The 20,800-nt window shown below is 47.8% G+C and overlaps 1 protein-coding gene across 3 annotated transcripts in view; it reads left to right on the top strand.

Moving 5' to 3' along the window:
- Positions 1 to 20,800, top strand: part of ECHDC1 (ethylmalonyl-CoA decarboxylase 1) — a 173,364-nt gene that overhangs the window by 99,707 nt on the left and 52,857 nt on the right. For all 3 annotated transcript variants that reach the window (XM_063917300.1, XM_063917299.1, XM_063917301.1), the window contains 3 exons: positions 9,549 to 9,691; positions 9,797 to 9,849; positions 10,249 to 10,329. In XM_063917300.1, the coding sequence (XP_063773370.1) occupies positions 9,549 to 9,691; positions 9,797 to 9,849; positions 10,249 to 10,329 (277 nt within the window). The remainder of the gene's footprint in view (positions 1 to 9,548; positions 9,692 to 9,796; positions 9,850 to 10,248; positions 10,330 to 20,800) is intronic.

Here is a 20,800-nt window from a genome sequence, read left to right as displayed (position 1 = left end):
CCAACAGAGAGGGTAATTCTGAGTTGATCGCAGCAGCAAATTTGTTAGCAGTTGGGCAAACCCATGTGCACTGCAGGTGGGGCAGATATAACATTTGCAGAGAGAGTTAGATTTGGGTGGGTTATATTGTTTCTGTCCAGTGTAAATACTGGCTGCTTTACTTTTACACTGCAATTTAGATTTCAGTTTGAACATACCTCACCCAAATCTAACTCTCCCTGCACATGTTATATCTGCCCCCCCCCCCCCCCCCCCCGCAGGGTGCACATGGTTTTGCCCAACTGATAACAAATTTGCTGCTGTGATCAACTCTGAATTACCCCCAGAGTGCCTATTTTTCTCCATTTAAATAGACTAAATGATTGATTAGAAAATTAAAGACATTTTATGCTAACTTAAGAAAGAAATTCGTTTGAAATATCAGTATATCACAATTCTTTATTATTTAAGTGGCACTAACAAATCTGTCAAGTCCATTTTAGAATACATTCAGACAATAAGCAGTAATTAATCTCTTTTCACAGTTCTTTGCTTTACCAAAGGTTTGCAGGTATATAGTACATAAGAAAACAGCTTTTAATTCAATCACTGTTGAATGAGCTGTAAGGCTGCCATGTTAAGCCAACATTTCAGACAGGTGTGGTGTAGAAGATATATAATGTATAAGTCGACAGTCATTAGGTCATCCCCATATGGTCAACATGCAAAAGGTTGACAAAAATGGTCAATTCACTTTTTTTGCATATTTGGGGTTAGTGTGGATAGTTTTTCCATCTGGGACCACCATTTGTAGAAACATGTCCCCTTGCGGGCTCGCCACGCTTTGGGCTCCACTCGACACAAGCTTACTAAATGTTATAATTTGGATAGTTGAGGATGGAAAAAGTCCAAAAGCATGGATCCCCCCCAAAAAAGCATGTCGACCATTGCCATGTTGACCATTGAACATGTCGACCTATTCCATTGCTGACCTTTCATAGGCCAACATTTTGTCAATGTCTACCTAATGCATGTACGTTTGAGGTCGACCTATTAACTGTTTACCTAGAAATTGTAGATCTATAGTGCGGGTCCCATTTTATACATGAGAAAACAGCTTTTAATTTAATCACCTTTTTAATGAGCTATAAGGCTACCATATTAAGGCAACGTTTCAGTGTGTTATCTCTTTTATGAAGAGTCTTCATAAAAGAGATAACACTCTGGAGCATTGGCTTAACACGAATACAGTGTCAGCATTTTTCTACATTTAAAGTGCAGACTCTGAGTGCCGCCCTGTTGGTTTGCTACATTCTGTTTTTTGGAAGTGCATCGGAGCATCTTGGTTATCAATAGGCTTACTATACCATTCCTTTAAACTTGGACGATCATGGATCACACAGGTTCTGTTGCTGATTACAATCAGGCGAATGCAGGCTTGAAGTCAGCCATCCACAGAACCAGTGTAATTCACGAGTGTCCCAGTTTAAAGGGATAGTATGGTAAGGCTGGTCCAAGATGGATATGGAGATATATATATATATATATATATATTATGTGTGTGTGTGTGTGTATATATATATATATATATATATATATATATATATATAGACAGACACACACACTGGTTGGACCGGCACTCACCATATCAGCAGTTACAGAGCTTCGGAGACTTTTCACAGGGTTTGAATTGGAACAAAACATGAAGTTTAATTCATTATACTGCAAATACAGGCCTGTCAGAGGTTGGTGGTCTAGTACCAAATAACATGATGTTTGGTAAATATGATTGCCCATTATTTAATTTAATCCTATTTGCTGAGTTTCTTAATGAGGGGTGCTGTGGAAACAATGCTGATACTCTAGGGTGCCGTGATTCAAAGTTTGGGACCCACGCAGTAGTGCATGATTATTTAACCTTCCATAAACCAGGTGGGGGGAAAAGCGCTAGTCGCACAACACCGCCATCACTACGCAAACTGGCAGCGTTGCAACTCCAGCTACACAAAACTGTAACTTGCATGCTGTATTTTTTTTTTTAAATGATAGGAGTCTAAATCTTGCTGAAGTATGTCACACCCCACCTAGTGCAATGAAGGTGATAACGCTGCTAATTCTAAATAAACCACTTGCAACAGAGAGCACTGAAATAATTCCACACAAATACAGATTTTAAAACCATTGACAATGCTTTTACTTAATAACAGCTTATTCATATATATCTTGCAAATGCAGACTTACAATAAAAAATAAAAGTTATAACAACAGCAGTAGGGAATACTTCTAAAATAAATTTGACAACAGGTACAGAATAACAGGATAGCAGTCAGCCAATACTACATACATACATACATACATGCATGCATACATACATACATACATACATACATACATACATACATAACGACACCCCCAACTCTCCTTGTGCGTATTCTCATCTCTTCTCCAACTGCTTCACCCGCCCACTTTCTCTGCTCATATTTATACCTTTTTCTCTAACGTCCTAGTGGATGCTGGGGACTCCGTAAGGACCATGGGGAATAGACGGGCTCCGCAGGAGACAGGGCACTTTAAGAAAGAATTTGGATACTGGTGTGCTCTGGCTCCTCCCTCTATGTCCCTCCTCCAGACCTCAGTTTGAATCTGTGCCCGGACGAGCTGGGTGCTACTTAGTGAGCTCTCCTGAGCTTGCTATAAGAAAGTATTTTGTTAGGTTTTTTTATTTTCAGAGAGATCTGCTGGCAACAGACTCTCTGCAACGTGGGACTGAGGGGAGAGAAGCAGCCCTACTCACTGAAGATAGGTCCTGCTTCTTAGGCTACTGGACACCATTAGCTCCAGAGGGATCGTACACAGGATCTCACCCTTTGTCGTCCGATCCCGGAGCCGCGCCGCCGGCTCCCTCGCAGAGCCGGAAGACAGAAGCCGGTGATTGAAGCAAGAAGACTTCGAAATCGGCGGCAGAAGACTCCAGTCTTCATTGAGGTAGCGCACAGCACTGCAGCTGTGCGCCATTGCTCCCACATTAAACCCACATACTCCGGTCACTGTAGGGTACAGGACGCAGGGGGGGGCGCCCTGGGCAGCAATTAGAGACCTCTTGGCAAAAGTTGGGCATATATACAGTTGGGCATAATTTTACACAGAAACGCGGGACAGAAGCCCGCCGCTGAGGGGGCGGGGCTTCTTCCTCAGCACTCACCAGCGCCATTTTCTCTCCACAGCTCCGCTGAGAGGAAGCTCCCCAGGCTCTCCCCTGCAGAAACATGGTAGAAGAGGGTACAAAGAGAGGGGGGGCACATAAATTAGGCGCAAAAACATTATATACAGCAGCTACTGGGTTAACACTAAGTTACTGTGTGATTCCTGGGACATATAGCGCTGGGGTGTGTGCTGGCATACTCTGTCTCTCCAAAAGGCCTTGTGGGGGAACTGTCTTCAAAAAGAGCATCCCCTGTGTGTGTGTGTGTGTGTGTGTGTGTGTGTGTGTGTGTGTGTGTGTGTGTGTGTGTGTCGGTACGCTTGTGTCGACATGTTTGACGAGGAAGGCTATGTGGAAGCAGAGCGGGAGCAAATGAATGTGGGGTCGCCGCCGACGGCGGCGATACCCGATTGGATGGATATGTGGAAGGTTTTAAATGATAATGTTACTTCCTTGCATAAAAGGTTGGATAAAGCTGAAGCCTTAGGAATGTCGGGGTCTCAGCCCATGCCTGATCCTATGTCGCAGAGGCCGTCAGGGTCTCAGAAGCGCCCACTATCCCAAATTGTTGACACAGATATCGACACGGATTCTGACTCCAGTGTCGATGGCGATGATGCAAAGTTACAGCCTAAATTGGCTAAAGCCATCCGTTATATGATTATAGCGATAAAGGATGTATTGCACATCACAGAGGAAACCCCAGTCCCTGACAAGAGGGTTCATATGTATGGGGGGGGAAAGGCAGGTGGTGACCTTTCCCCCTTCACATGAGCTAAATGAGTTATGTGAAAAGGCTTGGGAATCTCCAGATAAAAAACTGCAGATTTCCAAACGGATGCTTATGGCGTATCCTTTCCCGCCAACGGACAGGTTACGCTGGGAATCCTCCCCTAGGGTGGACAAAGCTCTCACACGCTTATCCAAAAGGGTAGCCCTGCCGTCACAGGATACGGCCACCCTAAAAGATGCTGCGGAATGAAAGCAAGAGGGTACCCTGAAGTCCATTTATATACATTCAGGTACCTTACTAAGGCCGGCAATTGCGTCGGCATGGGTGTGTAGTGCTGTAGCAGCATGGACGGATACCTTATCTGAGGAACTTGATACCTTGGATACTATATTAATGACCCTGGGGCATGTAAAAGACGCTGTCCTATATATGAGAGATGCTCAAAGAGACATTAGCCTTCTGGGCTCTAGAATAAATGCAATGTCGATTTCTGCCAGAAGGGTCCTGTGGATTTGGCAATGGACAGGCGATGCCGACTCAAAAAGGCACATGGAGGTTTTACCTTACAAGGAAAGTCAAATTTTTTGCCATATGTTCCCTCACAACCTAAGAAAGCACCGTATTACCAAATGCAGTCCTTTCGATCACAAAAAGGCAAGAAAGTCCGAGGTGCGTCCTTTCTTGCCAGAGGCAGGGGCAGAGGAAAGAAGCTGCACAACACAGCTAGTTCCCAGGAACAGAAGTCCTCCCCGGCTTCCACTAAATCCACCGCATGACGCTGGGGCTCCACAGGCGGAGCTAGGCCCGGTGGGGGCGCATCTCCGAAATTTCAGCCACAAGTGGGTTCACTCCCAGGTGGATCCCTGGGCGATAGAGATTGTGTCTCAGGGATACAAGCTGGAATTCGAAGAGATGCCCCCTCACCGATACCTCAAATCGGCCCTGCCAGCTTTCTCCTTAGAGAGAGAAATAGTGTTAGCTGCAATTCACAAATTGTATCTTCAACGGGTGGTGGTCAAGGTTCCCCTCCTTCAACAAGGAAAGGGTTATTATTCGACCATGTTTGTGGTACCGAAACCGGACGGTTCGGTCAGACCCATATTAAATTTAAAATCCCTGAACATATACCTGAAAAGGTTCAAGTTCAAGATGGAATCGCTCAGAGCGTTCATCGCAAGCCTGGAAGGGGGGGATTTTATGGTGTCTCTGGACATAAAGGATGCATACCTTCATGTCCCCATTTATCCACCTCATCAGGCGTACCTCAGATTTGTGGTACAGGATTGTCATTACCAATTCCAGACGTTGCCTTTTGGTCTCTCCACGGCACCGAGAATATTTACCAAGGTAATGGCGGAAATTATGGTGCTCCTGCGAAAGCAAGGGGTCACAATTATCCCATACTTGGACGATCTCCTCATAAAGGCGAGGTCCAGAGAGCAGTTGCTGATCAGCGTAGCACGCTCTCGGGAAGTGTTACAACAGCACGGCTGGATTCTAAATATCCCAAAGTCGCAGTTGATTCCTACGACTCGTCTGCCCTTCCTGGGCATGATTCTGGACACAGACCAGAAGAGGGACTATCTCCCGATGGAGAAGGCTCAGGAGCTCATGACACTGGTCAGAGACCTATTAAAACCAAAACAGGTGTCGGTGCATCACTGCACGCGAGTCCTGGGAAAGATGGTGGCATCATACGAGGCCATTCCCTTCGGCAGGTTCCATGCGAGGACCTTTCAATGGGATCTGTTGGACAAGTGGTCCGGATCACATCTACAGATGCATCGGCTGATCACCCTATCCCCCAGGGCCAGGGTGTCTCTCCTGTGGTGGCTGCAGAGTGCTCACCTTCTAGAGGGCCGCAGATTCGGCATTCAGGACTGGGTCCTGGTGACCATGGATGCAAGCCTCCGAGGGTGGGGGGCAGTCACACAGGGAAGAAATTTCCAAGGTCTGTGGTCAAGTCAGGAGACTTGCCTTCACATCAATATCCTGGAACTAAGGGCCATATACAACGCCCTAAGTCAAGCGGAGACCCTGCTTCGCTACCAATCGGTGCTGATTCAGTCAGACAACATCACCGCAGTGGCTCATGTAAACCGCCAAGGCGGCACAAGGAGCAGGGTGGCGATGGCGGAAGCCACCAGAATTCTTCGCTGGGCGGAGAATCACGTAAGAGCACTGTCAGCAGTGTTCATTCCAGGAGTGGACAACTGGGAAGCAGACTTCCTCAGCAGGCACGACCTCCACCCGGGAGAGTGGGGACTTCATCAAGAAGTCTTCGCGCATATTGCAAGGCGGTGGGAACTGCCACAGGTGGACATGATGGCATCCCGCCTCAACAAAAAGCTACAGAGATATTGCGCCAGGTCAAGAGACCCTCAGGCGATAGCTGTAGACGCACTAGTGACACCGTGGGTGTTCCAGTCGGTTTATGTATTTCCTCCTCTTCCTCTCATACCAAAGGTGCTGAGAATCATAAGAAAAAGAGGAGTGAGAACAATACTCATTGTTCCGGATTGGCCAAGAAGGACTTGGTATCCGGATCTGCAAGAAATGCTCACAGAGGACCCATGGCCTCTACCTCTAAGACAGGACTTGCTGCAACAGGGGCCCTGTCTGTTCCAAGACTTACCGCGGCTGCGTTTGACGGCATGGCGGTTGAACGCCGGATCCTAGCAGAAAAAGGCATTCCGGATGAGGTTATTCCTACGCTGATTAAGGCTAGGAAGGACGTGACGGCTAAACATTATCACCGTATATGGCGAAAATATGTTGCTTGGTGTGAGGCCAGGAATGCCCCTACGGAGGAATTTCAGCTGGGCCGTTTCCTTCACTTCCTACAGTCTGGAGTGACTTTGGGCCTGAAATTGGGTTCCATTAAGGTCCAGATTTCGGCTCTATCCATTTTCTTTCAAAAAGAACTGGCTTCTCTTCCTGAAGTCCAGACGTTTGTAAAGGGAGTGCTGCATATTCAGCCCCCTTTTGTGCCTCCAGTGGCACCTTGGGATCTTAACGTGGTGTTGAGTTTCCTGAAGTCACACTGGTTTGAGCCACTCAAAACCGTGGAGTTAAAATTTCTCACGTGGAAGGTAGTCATGCTATTAGCCTTGGCGTCAGCTAGGCGTGTGTCAGAATTAGCGGCTTTGTCACATAAAAGCCCCTATCTGGTTTTCCATATGGACAGGGCAGAATTGCGGACCCGTCCACAATTTCTGCCAAAAGTGGTGTCATCCTTTCATATGAACCAACCTATTGTGGTGCCTGTGGCTACTCGTGATTTGGAGGATTCCAAATTACTAGATGTGGTCAGGGCTTTGAAGGTTTATGTAGCCAGAACGGCTAGAGTCAGGAAAACTGAGTCGCTATTTATCCTGTATGCATCCAACAAGCTGGGTGCTCCTGCTTCAAAGCAAACTATTGCTCGCTGGATCTGTAACACGATTCAGCAGGCTCATTCTGCGGCTGGATTGCCGCCTCCAAAATCAGTAAAAGCCCATTCCACAAGGAAGGTGGGCTCTTCTTGGGCGGCTGCCCGAGGGGTCTCGGCATTACAGCTTTGCCGAGCAGCTACTTGGTCGGGTTCAAACACTTTTGCAAAATTCTACAAGTTTGATACCCTGGCTGAGGAGGACCTTGTGTTTGCTCATTCGGTGCTGCAGAGTCATCCGCACTCTCCCGCCCGTTTGGGAGCTTTGGTATAATCCCCATGGTCCTTACGGAGACCTCATCATCCACTAGGACGTTAGAGAAAATAAGATTTTACTTACCGGTAAATCTATTTCTCGTAGTCCGTAGTGGATGCTGGGCGCCCGTCCCAAGTGCGGACTTCTTCTGCAATACTTGTATATAGTTATTGCTTAAATAAGGGTTATGTTTGGTTGCATCAGGGTTGATCTGATGCTCCGTTGTTGTTCATACTGTTAACTGGGTAAGTTTATCACAAGTTATACGGTGTGATTGGTGTGACTGGTATGAGTCTTACCCTGGATTCCAAAATCCTTTCCTTGTACTGTCAGCTCTTCCGGGCACAGTTTCTCTAACTGAGGTCTGGAGGAGGGACATAGAGGGAGGAGCCAGAGCACACCAGTATCCAAATTCTTTCTTAAAGTGCCCTGTCTCCTGCGGAGCCCGTCTATTCCCCATGGTCCTTACGGAGTCCCCAGCATCCACTACGGACTACGAGAAATAGATTTACCGGTAAGTAAAATCTTATTTTTGTTTATACATCCAATTAATTTTCATACATATTAAGGGGTATATTCAACTGATGTCGGATCCTTTCCGACAAGCACTATTCAATGAACGGCCAAATCTGACAGGATTTGGCCGTTCACAACAATATGCCTCCCAGATGTGCCCGTCTGTTACTCATAGCTGCAGCCGCCAGAGCCTGGGCAGTACAGGTGCAGCTCTTACCCGGCAGAGCTGCGGTGCGGCGGGCGCTCTCTCTGCTCCGTGTCAGTTTGGGCGCAGCGCCCCCCGGCTCCCTGTGCTGCTGTCCGCTGCTGTCCGCAGAGGCGAGCTGTGTGAGTGCCGGACAGTGGGACCCAGCTTCCCCCCGGCGTGCTGTGCTGGCTGCTGGCGCTGTGCGTTGTGCTAGTGCCAACACCGGGAAACCTGTAAGCTTTGCTTCCCATACCACAGCAGTACCCGTCCAGCCTCTTGAATAGGTCGGAACCCGTTTCGACCTAAACCTGTCGGAAGCTGCCGTCTTTCCGACAAGACGGCAGCTTCTGACAGTTATTGAATACAACCCTAAGTCTTCATTGGCCATCTATGCCTAATACATATATATTAACATATTTCTGCATTATCTTTCTTGTTCCCATGCGAAAATCGGACATGGTCGTCTGTTTGGCCCTTATTTCTGCTTATTGCAGTTACATACTATCTCAGTTAGCTCATCTGTTTATGTGAAAACTCAGACTTGCTGTCATCAGCCATTTTGTGTGTGTGAAAATTATACTTTTTAAACCTATAAGCCTTATTACTAAAACAACATACAGCAATTTAACCTATGCATATCTCTGCAGTTAATCACACCTGCAGAGACAAAAACACCAATCTCCACACTGTTAAACACATCATTTGACATGCATTTAGCTAAGATGTGGAACACAACTGCCTAGGGAAGGTCTTATGCTCTCTAGGCCTAGGGCCATTCAACAAGTGTGGCCTTCTGCAACTTGCACAGCTATATATAACTTCTCACTGATTTAATTTATACCCTAATTGATATTGCAGAAAAGAAGGTAACATAAGCATGTTTATGAGTTGCTGGATGAATATGTAGTTCCACATATTTCTGTTTTATCAAAGGTTAAAGAGACCTTTTGCACATTCTCACTTCACTTTGTAATCATATGACGTTGCAGGAATTTGCCGGTTCTAGCAAGCGGGCAAATTCCCTGGTCTCAGCTCTGTGACTCTGTGGTCAGGAGCAGGGTCATGGACCCGGGACGTTTGCTTTTACACACAAATACTGGGTTGCGTTTATGTACAAAAACCCAAGATTTCCACGTACAGTATGTGTGAAAGGGGTATTAATGACTTTCGGTCCTCCATAAATGTTCTCTTGCTACCGCCAAATGGTTTTAGGTTTCTCTAACCCAGACTGAAATTGTATCACAGGACGAATGATGATAGAATTAGCTGAGCGCATTAGAGATCTGGAGAACTGGCAGGAAGGGAAAGGACTCCTTGTTTATGGTGCAGAGAACACATTCTGCTCTGGGGCAGATTTGAATGCTGTTAAAGCCATTTCTAATCCACAGGTAAGTGTGCGATAATCATTGATTTTATTATATGTGCTTCATTGACTCTGAAACCGAGTGGTATACATACTGTATGTTACAACTTTGCTTTTGTTGTGTCCATAGGATGGGATGATGATGTGCATGTTAATGCAGAACACACTGACAAGGCTGCAGAGGTACTGCTCACTGAGCCCCATAGTGTTAGCACCATAGTGGAGTTAATGACAGGCAGCGGATTGTATACTGAAGATGAAGACAATGTAATAAAAGATGAGATTGTTAGACTTTGCTAGAATATGAAATAATTAACACATTACTACTAGATGCATGAGGGATAATACTCAAATGTTCAGAGAAAATAAATTGATCAAGTAATGCATATTGTTTAACTGTAAGCTTATTATTATTAAATCAACTCCATGTCTTTTTTTGATACTGTAGATGATAGATTTACTAATTTAATGTTTGTGCTTAGCTGCAAAATTGTATACAAATTTCCTTCACTTATATGTGTGCTTAATTTCATGTGCCCTAATATGTAAAAAATACAGTTTCTATGCTTTTTTTATTTTTAGATTACCACTCATTAGTGTAGCAGTAATTCAAGGAAAGGCACTAGGGGGAGGAGCTGAATTATGCACAGCATGTGATTTCAGGTATGTTGCATTTTTTGTATTACTAATACCCCTTTTCCACTAGCTTTTAAAACACGGGTAAATGCGCGGGGGCGCGCATTTACCCGTGTTTTTCCCTAGTGGAAAAGGGTCCCCCTGGGAATCCTACCCAGGTAGCTTGCCGGGTTGAACACGTGGTCAACCCGGTAGGCTGTGTAGTGTGAACGGGAGTCATGTCGAGGCGACACGGCTCCCGTTCACAGTGTATGGGAGGGCGGAGCTGGGAGATCATGTGATCTCCCAGCGCCGCCCCTGCTGCATCACTAGCAGCGTCACCAACCCGGCAATATGCCGGGTTGGTGAGCGCTGTGGGAAAGGGGGCTGTAGCACGGGTCGCAGCCGTGTCAGGCGACACGGCTGCGACCCGTGCTACAGTGGAAAAGGGGTATTATTTTGTGGAGGGTTATATGTCACTTGAACTTTGTTTTTACAGCATCCTGGAAATTTGTTGCTAATGTGCTGCTAGAGTTTATAGCATTTACAGGTGCTGTGAGTGTGACATAAAGGCAAATTAGCAATAGAGAGAATTCCTTGCTACGCTATTGCTTCTAGAGGAACCTGTTAAGCAGAGCTTCAATCATCTGTATAAATAGCTCCTGATAAAAACACTGACTTCTTGAGAGGACAAGGATAATGCTGCTGATAGAAGATTCAGAAGGATGTCGGCATTGTAAAGGGATTGTAAGAATAAAACATATTTCATTGGGGTACCAGAACAGGCCGTCATGGTAAATGAGTTTGCTGTATGGAAAATAAGGTAATCACACAATATTGCTATGTAAAACCACACTCCTTTAGCCATGCCTATTATTAAAGTCATATATTTTGCACGTTATCAACATAGTTGTCAGAGGCGTCACTAGGGTTGGTGTCACCCGGTGTGGTAACTCATGGTGTCACGCCCCCTTCCCCCATGGACCTCCTACTGTATCACACCACACGGATTCCTTAGTTATGTTTTTACACTAGTTTTACTTGTAAATCATAAATCACTGAATGTAGTGGCAATAGTAGTGACAAACTACTAACAAACACTGGGTGGAAGAGGATGCTGGGTGGGAGAAGGACATACTGGAGATTGGGACGCTGGGTGGTAGAGGGACATACTGGAGTTTGGGACACTGGGTGGGAGAGGACGCAGAGTGGGAGAGGAACATACTGGAGATTGGGACGCTGGGTGGGAGAGGGACATACTGGAGTTTGGGACACTGGGTGGGAGAGGTACATACTGGAGATTGGGACACTGGGTGGGAGAGGGACATAATGGAGATTGGGACGCGGGGTAGGAGAGGGACAAACTGGAGATTGTGACGCTGGGTGGGAGAGGGACATACTGGAGATTGGGACGCTGGGTGGGGATTGGGACGCAGGGTGGGAGAGGGACATACTGGGGATTGAGAGTTGCTGGGAGGGAGAGGATGCAGGGTGGGAGAGGGACATACTGGGGATTGGGACAGTGGGTGGGGATTGGGACGCAGGGTGGGAGAGGGACATACTGAGGGATTGAGAGATGCTGGGAGGGAGAGGGACATACTGGGGATTGAGAGATGCTGGGTGAGAGAGGACACAGGGTGGGAGGGGGAGATACTGGAGATTGTCATTTAATTTTAAAGCCTACTAGCGGCAGCAGGTACAGGAACCAAGCGCCCGGCGGTGCTCCTTCAGCGGCAGGGACGAGATCCGGGTTCATCTTCTGTGTGCGCCCGGCGGTGTCAGGAAGGGATGAGAGCACCGCTAGCTGCAAAGACGAGAGCCGGGCGCACCCCACGTGGGCGCCGTGCACTTGACTCAAGTCTCCTCACATTCTCCTTCCCAGAATGGCCTGCGGTGCTGGTGTATAGAGATTGCGGCAGTACGGACCCGGCGGCGCCACGGCAGTGATCACAAGCAGGCCAGGCGGGTGTCTGAATTACTTGGTGCCTGGGAGTGAGTGTGGGTGCAGACGTGGATGAGATGGAGGTGCGGGTTTGCAGCTCTTTTTGGTGTCACCCCATTGAAGGGTGACACCTGGGTGCGAGCCGCACTCCCATCATGACGCCACTGATAGTTGTAAGTATGTGACAATGGCCCCCAAATCGAGAAGGTTGTCCATTACTGTTCTAAATCATCAGGGGTCTCTTTTAGTATGTATAAAATTATACTAAAACCCCTGTGCCTTATTTTGTCATATATGCACTCATAGCAGTTAATTCAGTTAGGGATCAAGTTGCCGTTGCAACGCTGCATTAACGCAAGCAAAAGCAGCAGGAATCGCCTCTCTTCTAGCCCGATCTCGCCCTGGACTTTCGTACACAGCCCTATTTTTCTGTGAATGTAAATCCAGCAGTACCGTAAGTGTGGCATATAGCAAGGGGATGCGGTCAAGATCCCGGCGGTCGGAATACTGACACCGGGATCCCGACCGGCACAATCCCGACATATTCTCCCTCTGTGGGTGTCCACGCCACCCATAGAGGGAGAATAAATTAGTGTGCCGAGCGTAGCGAGGCACCGGGCCCGCAGCGTGGCAAGCACAGCGAGCCTGCAAGGGGCTGCGTTGCGCTCGCCCCCCTGTCGGGATTGTGCCGGTCGGGATCCCGGTGTCTGTATTCCGACCGCCGGGATTCCGTCCCGCGGTATCGCGTACTGATCCCATAGCAAGGTTACATCACCCCTAATTGATTTGACCCCTTAATTTCTTACTTTTCTTTTGGAACTTTACATTTTTAAATCACAGGTTATATTATTAACATAATTCCAACAAAAGACAACATGGTTTTTTAGTTCTCTGGAGCCTGGCACTTTAATTTTTTTTTCTTTTCAGGAAGTGTAGCTGACAATACCCCCTCTATCTCCCAAGCCCAGTTTAGATTAGCGCCTCAAGAGAGCCAGGTGCTGCAAGGGCTGTCTCCAGCCCTTTTTAAATTTTATTTTATTTCTTTTGCTTGATCTTCACTGAAGACTTTAACAGGCAGGCTGTATTCTGCTGCTACAGTTCTGTCTGCAACAGGGAAGAGCTTGTTTCCAGGTCTCTGGCCACAGGATCAATGGACCCTGGGGACGCAATACAGCTTATTGAAAAGCTGCTGTCTGGTCCCGCGGCCTCCCGCACACCGGATGTCGTAGGCAGCGGTGAGTATACCCCCATTGTGGGCTCCTTAGCTGCGGGTGCCTGCCAGCGCGGTTAGGTCATTGCACTGGCTATTCCAGATGCCCTATCTTGTACCTGCTATCTCAACACTAGTGAAATTGCAGGGCAGCGTTTACTGCCAGCTGCTATCTGCTTCTGCCACTGCCAGGCATGGCAGAGCCGCCCTGACAGTGCTACTTGGATCTAATTCTCCAGCCCTCCACATCAGCTCCAGACAGTCCTCTGCATGGACCGTGCAAATACACCTCCGCTACTGTTGGGGGTGGGGGCTGGCACTGCCCTGGCCAACATGCCTCAGAATGTTGCTAGCAATAGAGGTGACAGTGGCGCATCGGCGGTCGTCGCCGGCATAGACACTTGCCAAGAAAGTGAATGAGTGACGTCGTTCATTTTTATCGGCAAGTGTGTATGCACCTTAATACATACTGTACACTGTTAAGGCTACCATGTTAGTCTATTGCTGTATGTTGTAAATGGTAATGGCTGCATCTGTAATTTCAAGAACAAACAGTCTTGTTATTCTACTTGTTTGTACTTGTTTATCTGTCAAGCAGGTACTCCTGTATGCTGCAAGCTGCTGCTCAATGGTTAGCCTTTGCTTTGTTTGCCTATATAGGTTCCCTACTATAGTAGTTAGGCCCATAGGCCTGTACGATTCAGGGTACTGGAGTGACACGTACTGTAGCAGGTTTATGCTAGGAGAAAAAGAAAAAAGAACAGAAAGCGCTAATAGATTCCTTATTAAAAACTTTTATTTCTCTGACATCCTAGTGGATGCTGGGAACTCCGTAAAGAACATGGGGAATAGCGGGCTCCGAACGAGACTGGGCACTCTAAGAAAGAATTAGGACTACCTGGTGTGCACTGGCTCCTCCCTCTATGCCCCTCCTCCAGACCTCAGTTAGAATCTGTGCCCGGCTCGAGCTGGTTGCACACTAGGGGCTCTCCTGAGCTTCTAGTAAAGAAAGTATTTATTAGGTTTTTTATTTTCAGTGAGATCTGCTGGCAACAGACTCACTGCAACGAGGGACTTAGGGGAGAGAAGCGAACCTACCTGCTTGCAGCTAGCTTGGGCTTCTAGGCTACTGGACACCATTAGCTCCAGAGGGATCGAACACAGGCCCAGCCTCGGTCGTCCGGTCCCGGAGCCGCGCCGCCGTCCCCCTTGTAGAGCCAGAAGCATGAAGATCTTCACGGAAATCGGCGGCTGAAGACTCCGGTCTTCATTAAGGTAGCGCACAGCACTGCAGCTGTGCGCCATTGCTCCCTGTGCACACCACATACTCCGGTCACTGATGGGTGCAGGGCGCTGGGGGGGGGGCGCCCTGGGCAGCAATTAGAGTACCTTAAAGTGGCTAATCACACATAATATAGCCTAAGAAGCTATATATGTGTAAAATACCCCTGCCACATTATTATTATAAAAGCGGGAGAAGTCCGCTGAAAAAGGGGCGGGGTTATCTCCCTCAGCACACTGGCGCCATTTCCTCTCACAGCTCCGCTGGAAGGACGCTCCCCAGGCTCTCCCCTGCAGTTTCCAGGCTCAATAGGGTAAAAAAGAGAGGGGGGGCACTAAATTTAGGCGCAAATACTATATATATATATATATATATATATATATATATATAGCGGCTATAGGGTAAATCACTTGTGTAGTGTAACTCCCTGCATTATATAGCGCTGTGGTGTGTGCTGGCATACTCTCTCTCTGTCTCCCCAAAGGACTTTGTGGGGTCCTGTCCTCAGTCAGAGCATTCCCTGTGTGTGTGCGGTGTGTCGGTACGGCTGTGTCGATATGTTTGATGAGGAGGCTTCTGTGGAGGCGGAGCAGGTGCCGATAAATGTGATGTCACCCCCTGCGGGGTCGACACCTGAGTGGATGGATATGTGGAAGGAATTACGCGACAGTGTCAACTCCTTACATAAAAGGTTTGACGACATAGCAGATGTGGGACAGCCGGCTTCTCAGCCCGTGCCTGCCCAGGCGTCTCAAAAGCCATCAGGGGCTCAAAAACGCCCACTACCTCAGATGGCTGACACAGATGTCGACACGGATACTGACTCCAGTGTCGACGACGATGAGACTAGTGTACATTCCAACAGAGCCACCTGTTACATGATTACGGCAATGAAAAATGTGTTGCACATTTCTGACATTAATCCAGGTACCACAAAAAAGGGTATTATGTTTGGGGAGAAAAATCAACCAGTGGTTTCTCTATCGTCCTAGTGGATGCTGGGGTTCCTGAAAGGACCATGGGGAATAGCGGCTCCGCAGGAGACAGGGCACAAAAAGTAAAGCTTTAGGATCAGGTGGTGTGCACTGGCTCCTCCCCCTATGACCCTCCTCCAAGCCTCAGTTAGATTTTTGTGCCCGGCCGAGAAGGGTGCAATCTAGGTGGCTCTCCTAAAGAGCTGCTTAGAAAAGTTTAGCTTAGGTTTTTTATTTTACAGTGAGTCCTGCTGGCAACAGGATCACTGCAACGAGGGACTTAGGGGAGAAGAAGTGAACTCACCTGCGTGCAGGATGGATTGGCTTCTTTGGCTACTGGACATTAGCTCCAGAGGGACGATCACAGGTACAGCCTGGATGGTCACCGGAGCCTCGCCGCCGGCCCCCTTGCAGATGCTGAAACAAGAAGAAGGTCCAGAATCGGCGGCATGAAGACTCCTCAGTCTTCTTAAGGTAGCGCACAGCACTGCAGCTGTGCGCCATTTCCTCTCAGCACACTTCACACGGCAGTCACTGAGGGTGCAGGGCGCTGGAAGGGGTGCGCCCTGGGAGGCAATGAAAACCTATTTTTGGCTAAAAATACCTCACATATAGCCTCCGGGGGCTATATGGAGATATTTAACCCCTGCCAGAATCCGTTAAGAGCGGGAGACGAGGCCACCGAAAAAGGGGCGGGGCCTATCTCCTCAGCACACAGCGCCATTTTCCCTCACAGAAAGGCTGGAGGGAAGGCTCCCAGGCTCTCCCCTGCACTGCACTACAGAAACAGGGTTAAAACAGAGAGGGGGGGGCACTAATTTGGCGTTAGAAATATATAAAAAAGATGCTATAAGGGAAAACACTTATATAAGGTTGTCCCTATATAATTATAGCGTTTTTGGTGTGTGCTGGCAAACTCTCCCTCTGTCTCTCCAAAGGGCTAGTAGGTCCTGTCCTCTATCAGAGCATTCCCTGTGTGTGTGCTGTGTGTCGGTACGTGTGTGTCGACATGTATGAGGACGATGTTGGTGAGGAGGCGGAGCAATTGCCTGTAATGGTGATGTCACTCTCTAGGGAGTCGACACCGGAATGGATGGCTTATTTAGGGAATTACGTGATAATGTCAACACGCGGCAAGGTCGGTTGACGACATGAGACGGCCGACAAACAATTAGTACCGGTCCAGACGTCTCAAAAACACCGTCAGGGGTTTTAAAACGCCCGTTTACTTTAGTCGGTCGACACAGACACAGACAGGGACACTGAATCCAGTGTCGACGGTGAATAAACAAACGTATTCCTTATTAGGGCCACACGTTAAGGGCAATGAAGGAGGTGTTACATATTTCTGATACTACAAGTACCACAAAAGAGGGTATTATGTGGGATGTGAAAAAACTACCGTAGTTTTTCCTGAATCAGATAAATTAAATGAAGTGTGTGATGATGCGTGGGTTCCCCCCGATAGAAAATATAGGCGGTATACCCTTTCCCGCCAGAAGTTAGGGCGCGTTGGGAAACACCCCTTAGGGTGGATAAGGCGCTCACACGCTTATCAGAACAAGTGGCGGTACCGTCTATAGATAGGGCCGTCCTCAAGGAGCCAGCTGACAGGAGGCTGGAAAATATCATAAAAAGTATATACACACATACTGGTGTTATACTGCGACCAGCGATCGCCTCAGCCTGGATGTGCAGAGCTGGGGTGGCTTGGTCGGATTCCCTGACTAAAAATATTGATACCCTTGACAGGGACAGTATTTTATTGACTATAGAGCATTTAAAGGATGCATTTCTATATATGCGAGATGCACAGAGGGATATTTGCACTCTGGCATCAAGAGTAAGTGCGATGTCCATATCTGCCAGAAGATGTTTATGGACACGACAGTGGTCAGGTGATGCAGATTCCAAACGGCACAAAGGTGTATTGCCGTATAAAGGAAGAGGAGTTATTTGGGGTCGGTCCATCGGACCTGGTGGCCACGGCAACTGCTGGAAAATCCACCGTTTTTTACCCTAAGTCACATCTCTGCAGAAAAAGACACCGTCTTTTCAGCTTCAGTCCTTTCGTCCCTATAAGAGTCATATCTGCCCAGGGATAGAGGAAAGGGAAGAAGACTGCAGCAGGCAGCCCATTCCCAGGAACAGAAGCGTTCCACCGCTTCTGACAAGCTCTCAGCATGACGCTGAGACCGTACAGGACCCCTGGATCCTACAAGTAGTATCCCAGGGGTACAGATTGGAATGTCGAGACGTTTCCCCTGCGCAGGCTCCTGAAGTCTGCTTTACCAAGGTCTCCCTCCGACAAGGAGGCAGTATGGGAAACAATTCACGAGCTGTATTCCCAGCAGGTGATAATTAAATTACCCCTCCTACAACAAGAAAAGGGGTATTATTCCACACTATATTGTGGTACTGAAGCCAGAAGGCTAGGTGAGACCTATTCTAAATCTAAAAAAATTTGAACACTTACAAAGGTTCAAATCAAGATGGAGTCACTCAGAGCAGTGATAACGAACCGGGAAGAAGGGGACTATATGGTGTCCCGAGACATCAGGGATGCTTACCTCCATGTCCCAAATTTGCCCTTATCACTAAGGGTACCTCAGGTTCGTGGTACAGAACTGTCACTATCAGTTTCAGACGCTGACAGCAGGGGTGGATTCTAAATATTCCAAAATCGCAGCTGATCCCGACAACAAGTCTCCTGTGCTTAGGGATGATTCTGGACACAGTCCAGAAAAAGGTGTTTCTCCCGGAAGAGAAAGCCAGGGAGTTATCCGAGCTAGTCAGGAACCTCCTAAAATCAGTGCATCATTGCACAAGGGCCATGGTAAAAAAAATGGTGACTTCCTTCGAAGCAATTCCAGTCGGCAGATTTCATGCAAGAACTTTTCAGTGCGATCTGCTGGACAAATGGTCCGGATCGCATCTTCAGATGCATCAGCGGATAACCCTATATCCAAGGACAAGGGTGTCTCTCCTGTGGTGGTTACAGAGTGCTCATCTTCTAGAGGGCCGCAGATTCGGCATTCAGTTTTGGATGTTGGTGACCACGGAGGCCAGCCCGAGAGGCTGGGGACCAGTCACACAAGGAAAAAATTTCCAGGGAGTGTGATCAAGTCTGGAGACTTTTCTCCACATAAATATAGCTAAGGGTAAATTTATAATGCTCTAAGCTTAGCAAGACCTCTGCTTCAAGGTCAGCCGGTATTGATCCAGTGGGATAAAACATCACGGCAGTCGCCCACGTAAATAGACAGGGCGGCACAAGAAGCAGGAGGGCAGTGGCAAAAACTGCAAGGACTTTTCGCTGGGCGGAAAATCATGTGATAGCACTGTCAGCAGTGTTTCATTCCGGGAATGGAAACTGGGAAGCAGACTTCCTCAGTAGGCACGACCTCCACCCGGCAGAGTGGGAACTTCATGGGGAAGTTTTCCACATGATTGTAAACCGTTGGGAATTACCAAAGGTGGACATGATGGCGTCCCGTCTGAACAAAAAACGGGACAGGTATTGCGCCAGGTTAAGAGACCCTCAGGCAATAGCTGTGGACGTTCTGGTAACACCGTGGGTGTACCAGTCGGTGTATGTGTTCCATCCTCTGCTTTTCATACCTAAGGTACTGAGAATTATAAGACGTAGAGGAGTAAGAACTATACTCATGGCTCCGGATTGGCCAAGAAGGACTTGGTACCCGGAACTTCAAGAGATGCTCACAGAGGACTTATGGCCTCTGCCGCTAAGAAGGGACTTGTTTCAGCAAGTACCATGTCTGTTCCAAGACTTACCGCAGCTGCGTTTGACGGCATGGCGGTGGAACGCCGGATCCTAAGGGAAAAGGCATTCAGGAAGAGGTCATTCCTACCCTGGTCAAAGCCAGAAAGGAGGTGACCGCACAACATTATCACCACATGTGGCGAAAATATGTTGCGTGGTGTGAGGCCAGGAAGGCCCCACGAAGAAATTTCAACTCGGTCGATTCCTGCATTTCCTGCAAACAGGAGTGTCTATGGGCCTCAAATTGGGGTCCATTAAGGTTCAAATTTCGGCCCTATCGATTTTTATTCCAGAAAGAATTGGCTTCAGTTCCTGAAGTCCAGAAGTTTGTCAAGGGAGTATTGCATATACAACCCCCTTTTGTGCCTCCAGTGGCACTGTGGGATCTCAACGTAGTTCTGGGATTCCTCAAAACACATTGGTTTAAAACCAGTCAAATCTGTGGATTTGAAGCATCTCACATGAAAAGTGAACATGCTCTTGGACCTGGCCTGGACCAGGCGAGTGTCAAATTGGTGGTTTTTTTCTCAAAAAAGCCCATATCTGTTGTCCATTCGGACAGGGCAGAGCTGCGGACTCGTCCCCAGTTCTCTCCCTAAGGTGGTGTCAGTGTTTCACCTGAACCAGCTTATTGTGGTGTCTTGCGCCTACTAGGGACTTGGAGGACTCCAAGTTGCTAGATGTGGTCAGGGCCCTGAAAATATAGGTTCCAGGACGGCTGGAGTCAGGAAAACTGACTTGCTGTTATCCTGTATGCACCCAACAAACTGGGTGCTCTTGCTTCTAAGCAGACTTTTGCTAGTTGGATGTGTAATACAATTCAGCTTGCACATTCTGTGGCAGGCCTGCCACAGCCAAAATATGTAAATGCCCATTCCACAAGGAAGGTGGGCTCATCTTGGGCGGCTGCCCGAGGGGTCTCGGCTTTACAACTTTGCCGAGCGGCTATTTAGTCAGGGGCAAACACGTTTGTAAAATCCTACAAAATTGATAACCTGGCTAAGGAGGACCTGGAGTTCTCTCATTCGGTGCTGCAGAGTCATCCGCACTCTCCCGCCCGTTTTGGGAGCTTTGGTATAATCCCCATGGTCCTTTCAGGAACCCCAGCATCCACTAGGACGATAGAGAAAATAAGAATTTACTTACCGATAATTCTATTTCTCGGAGTCCGTAGTGGATGCTGGGCGCCCATCCCAAGTGCGGATTATCTGCAATACTTGTACATAGTTACAAAAATCGGGTTATTATTGTTGTGAGCCATCTTTCAGAGGCTCCGCTGTTATCATACTGTTAACTGGGTTCAGATCACAGGTTGTACAGTGTGATT

The sequence above is a fragment of the Pseudophryne corroboree genome, chromosome 4 (genome assembly GCF_028390025.1).
Source record: "Pseudophryne corroboree isolate aPseCor3 chromosome 4, aPseCor3.hap2, whole genome shotgun sequence".
NCBI classification, from domain to species: Eukaryota; Metazoa; Chordata; class Amphibia; order Anura; family Myobatrachidae; genus Pseudophryne; species Pseudophryne corroboree.
This window is presented reverse-complemented; position numbering and strand designations above follow the sequence as displayed.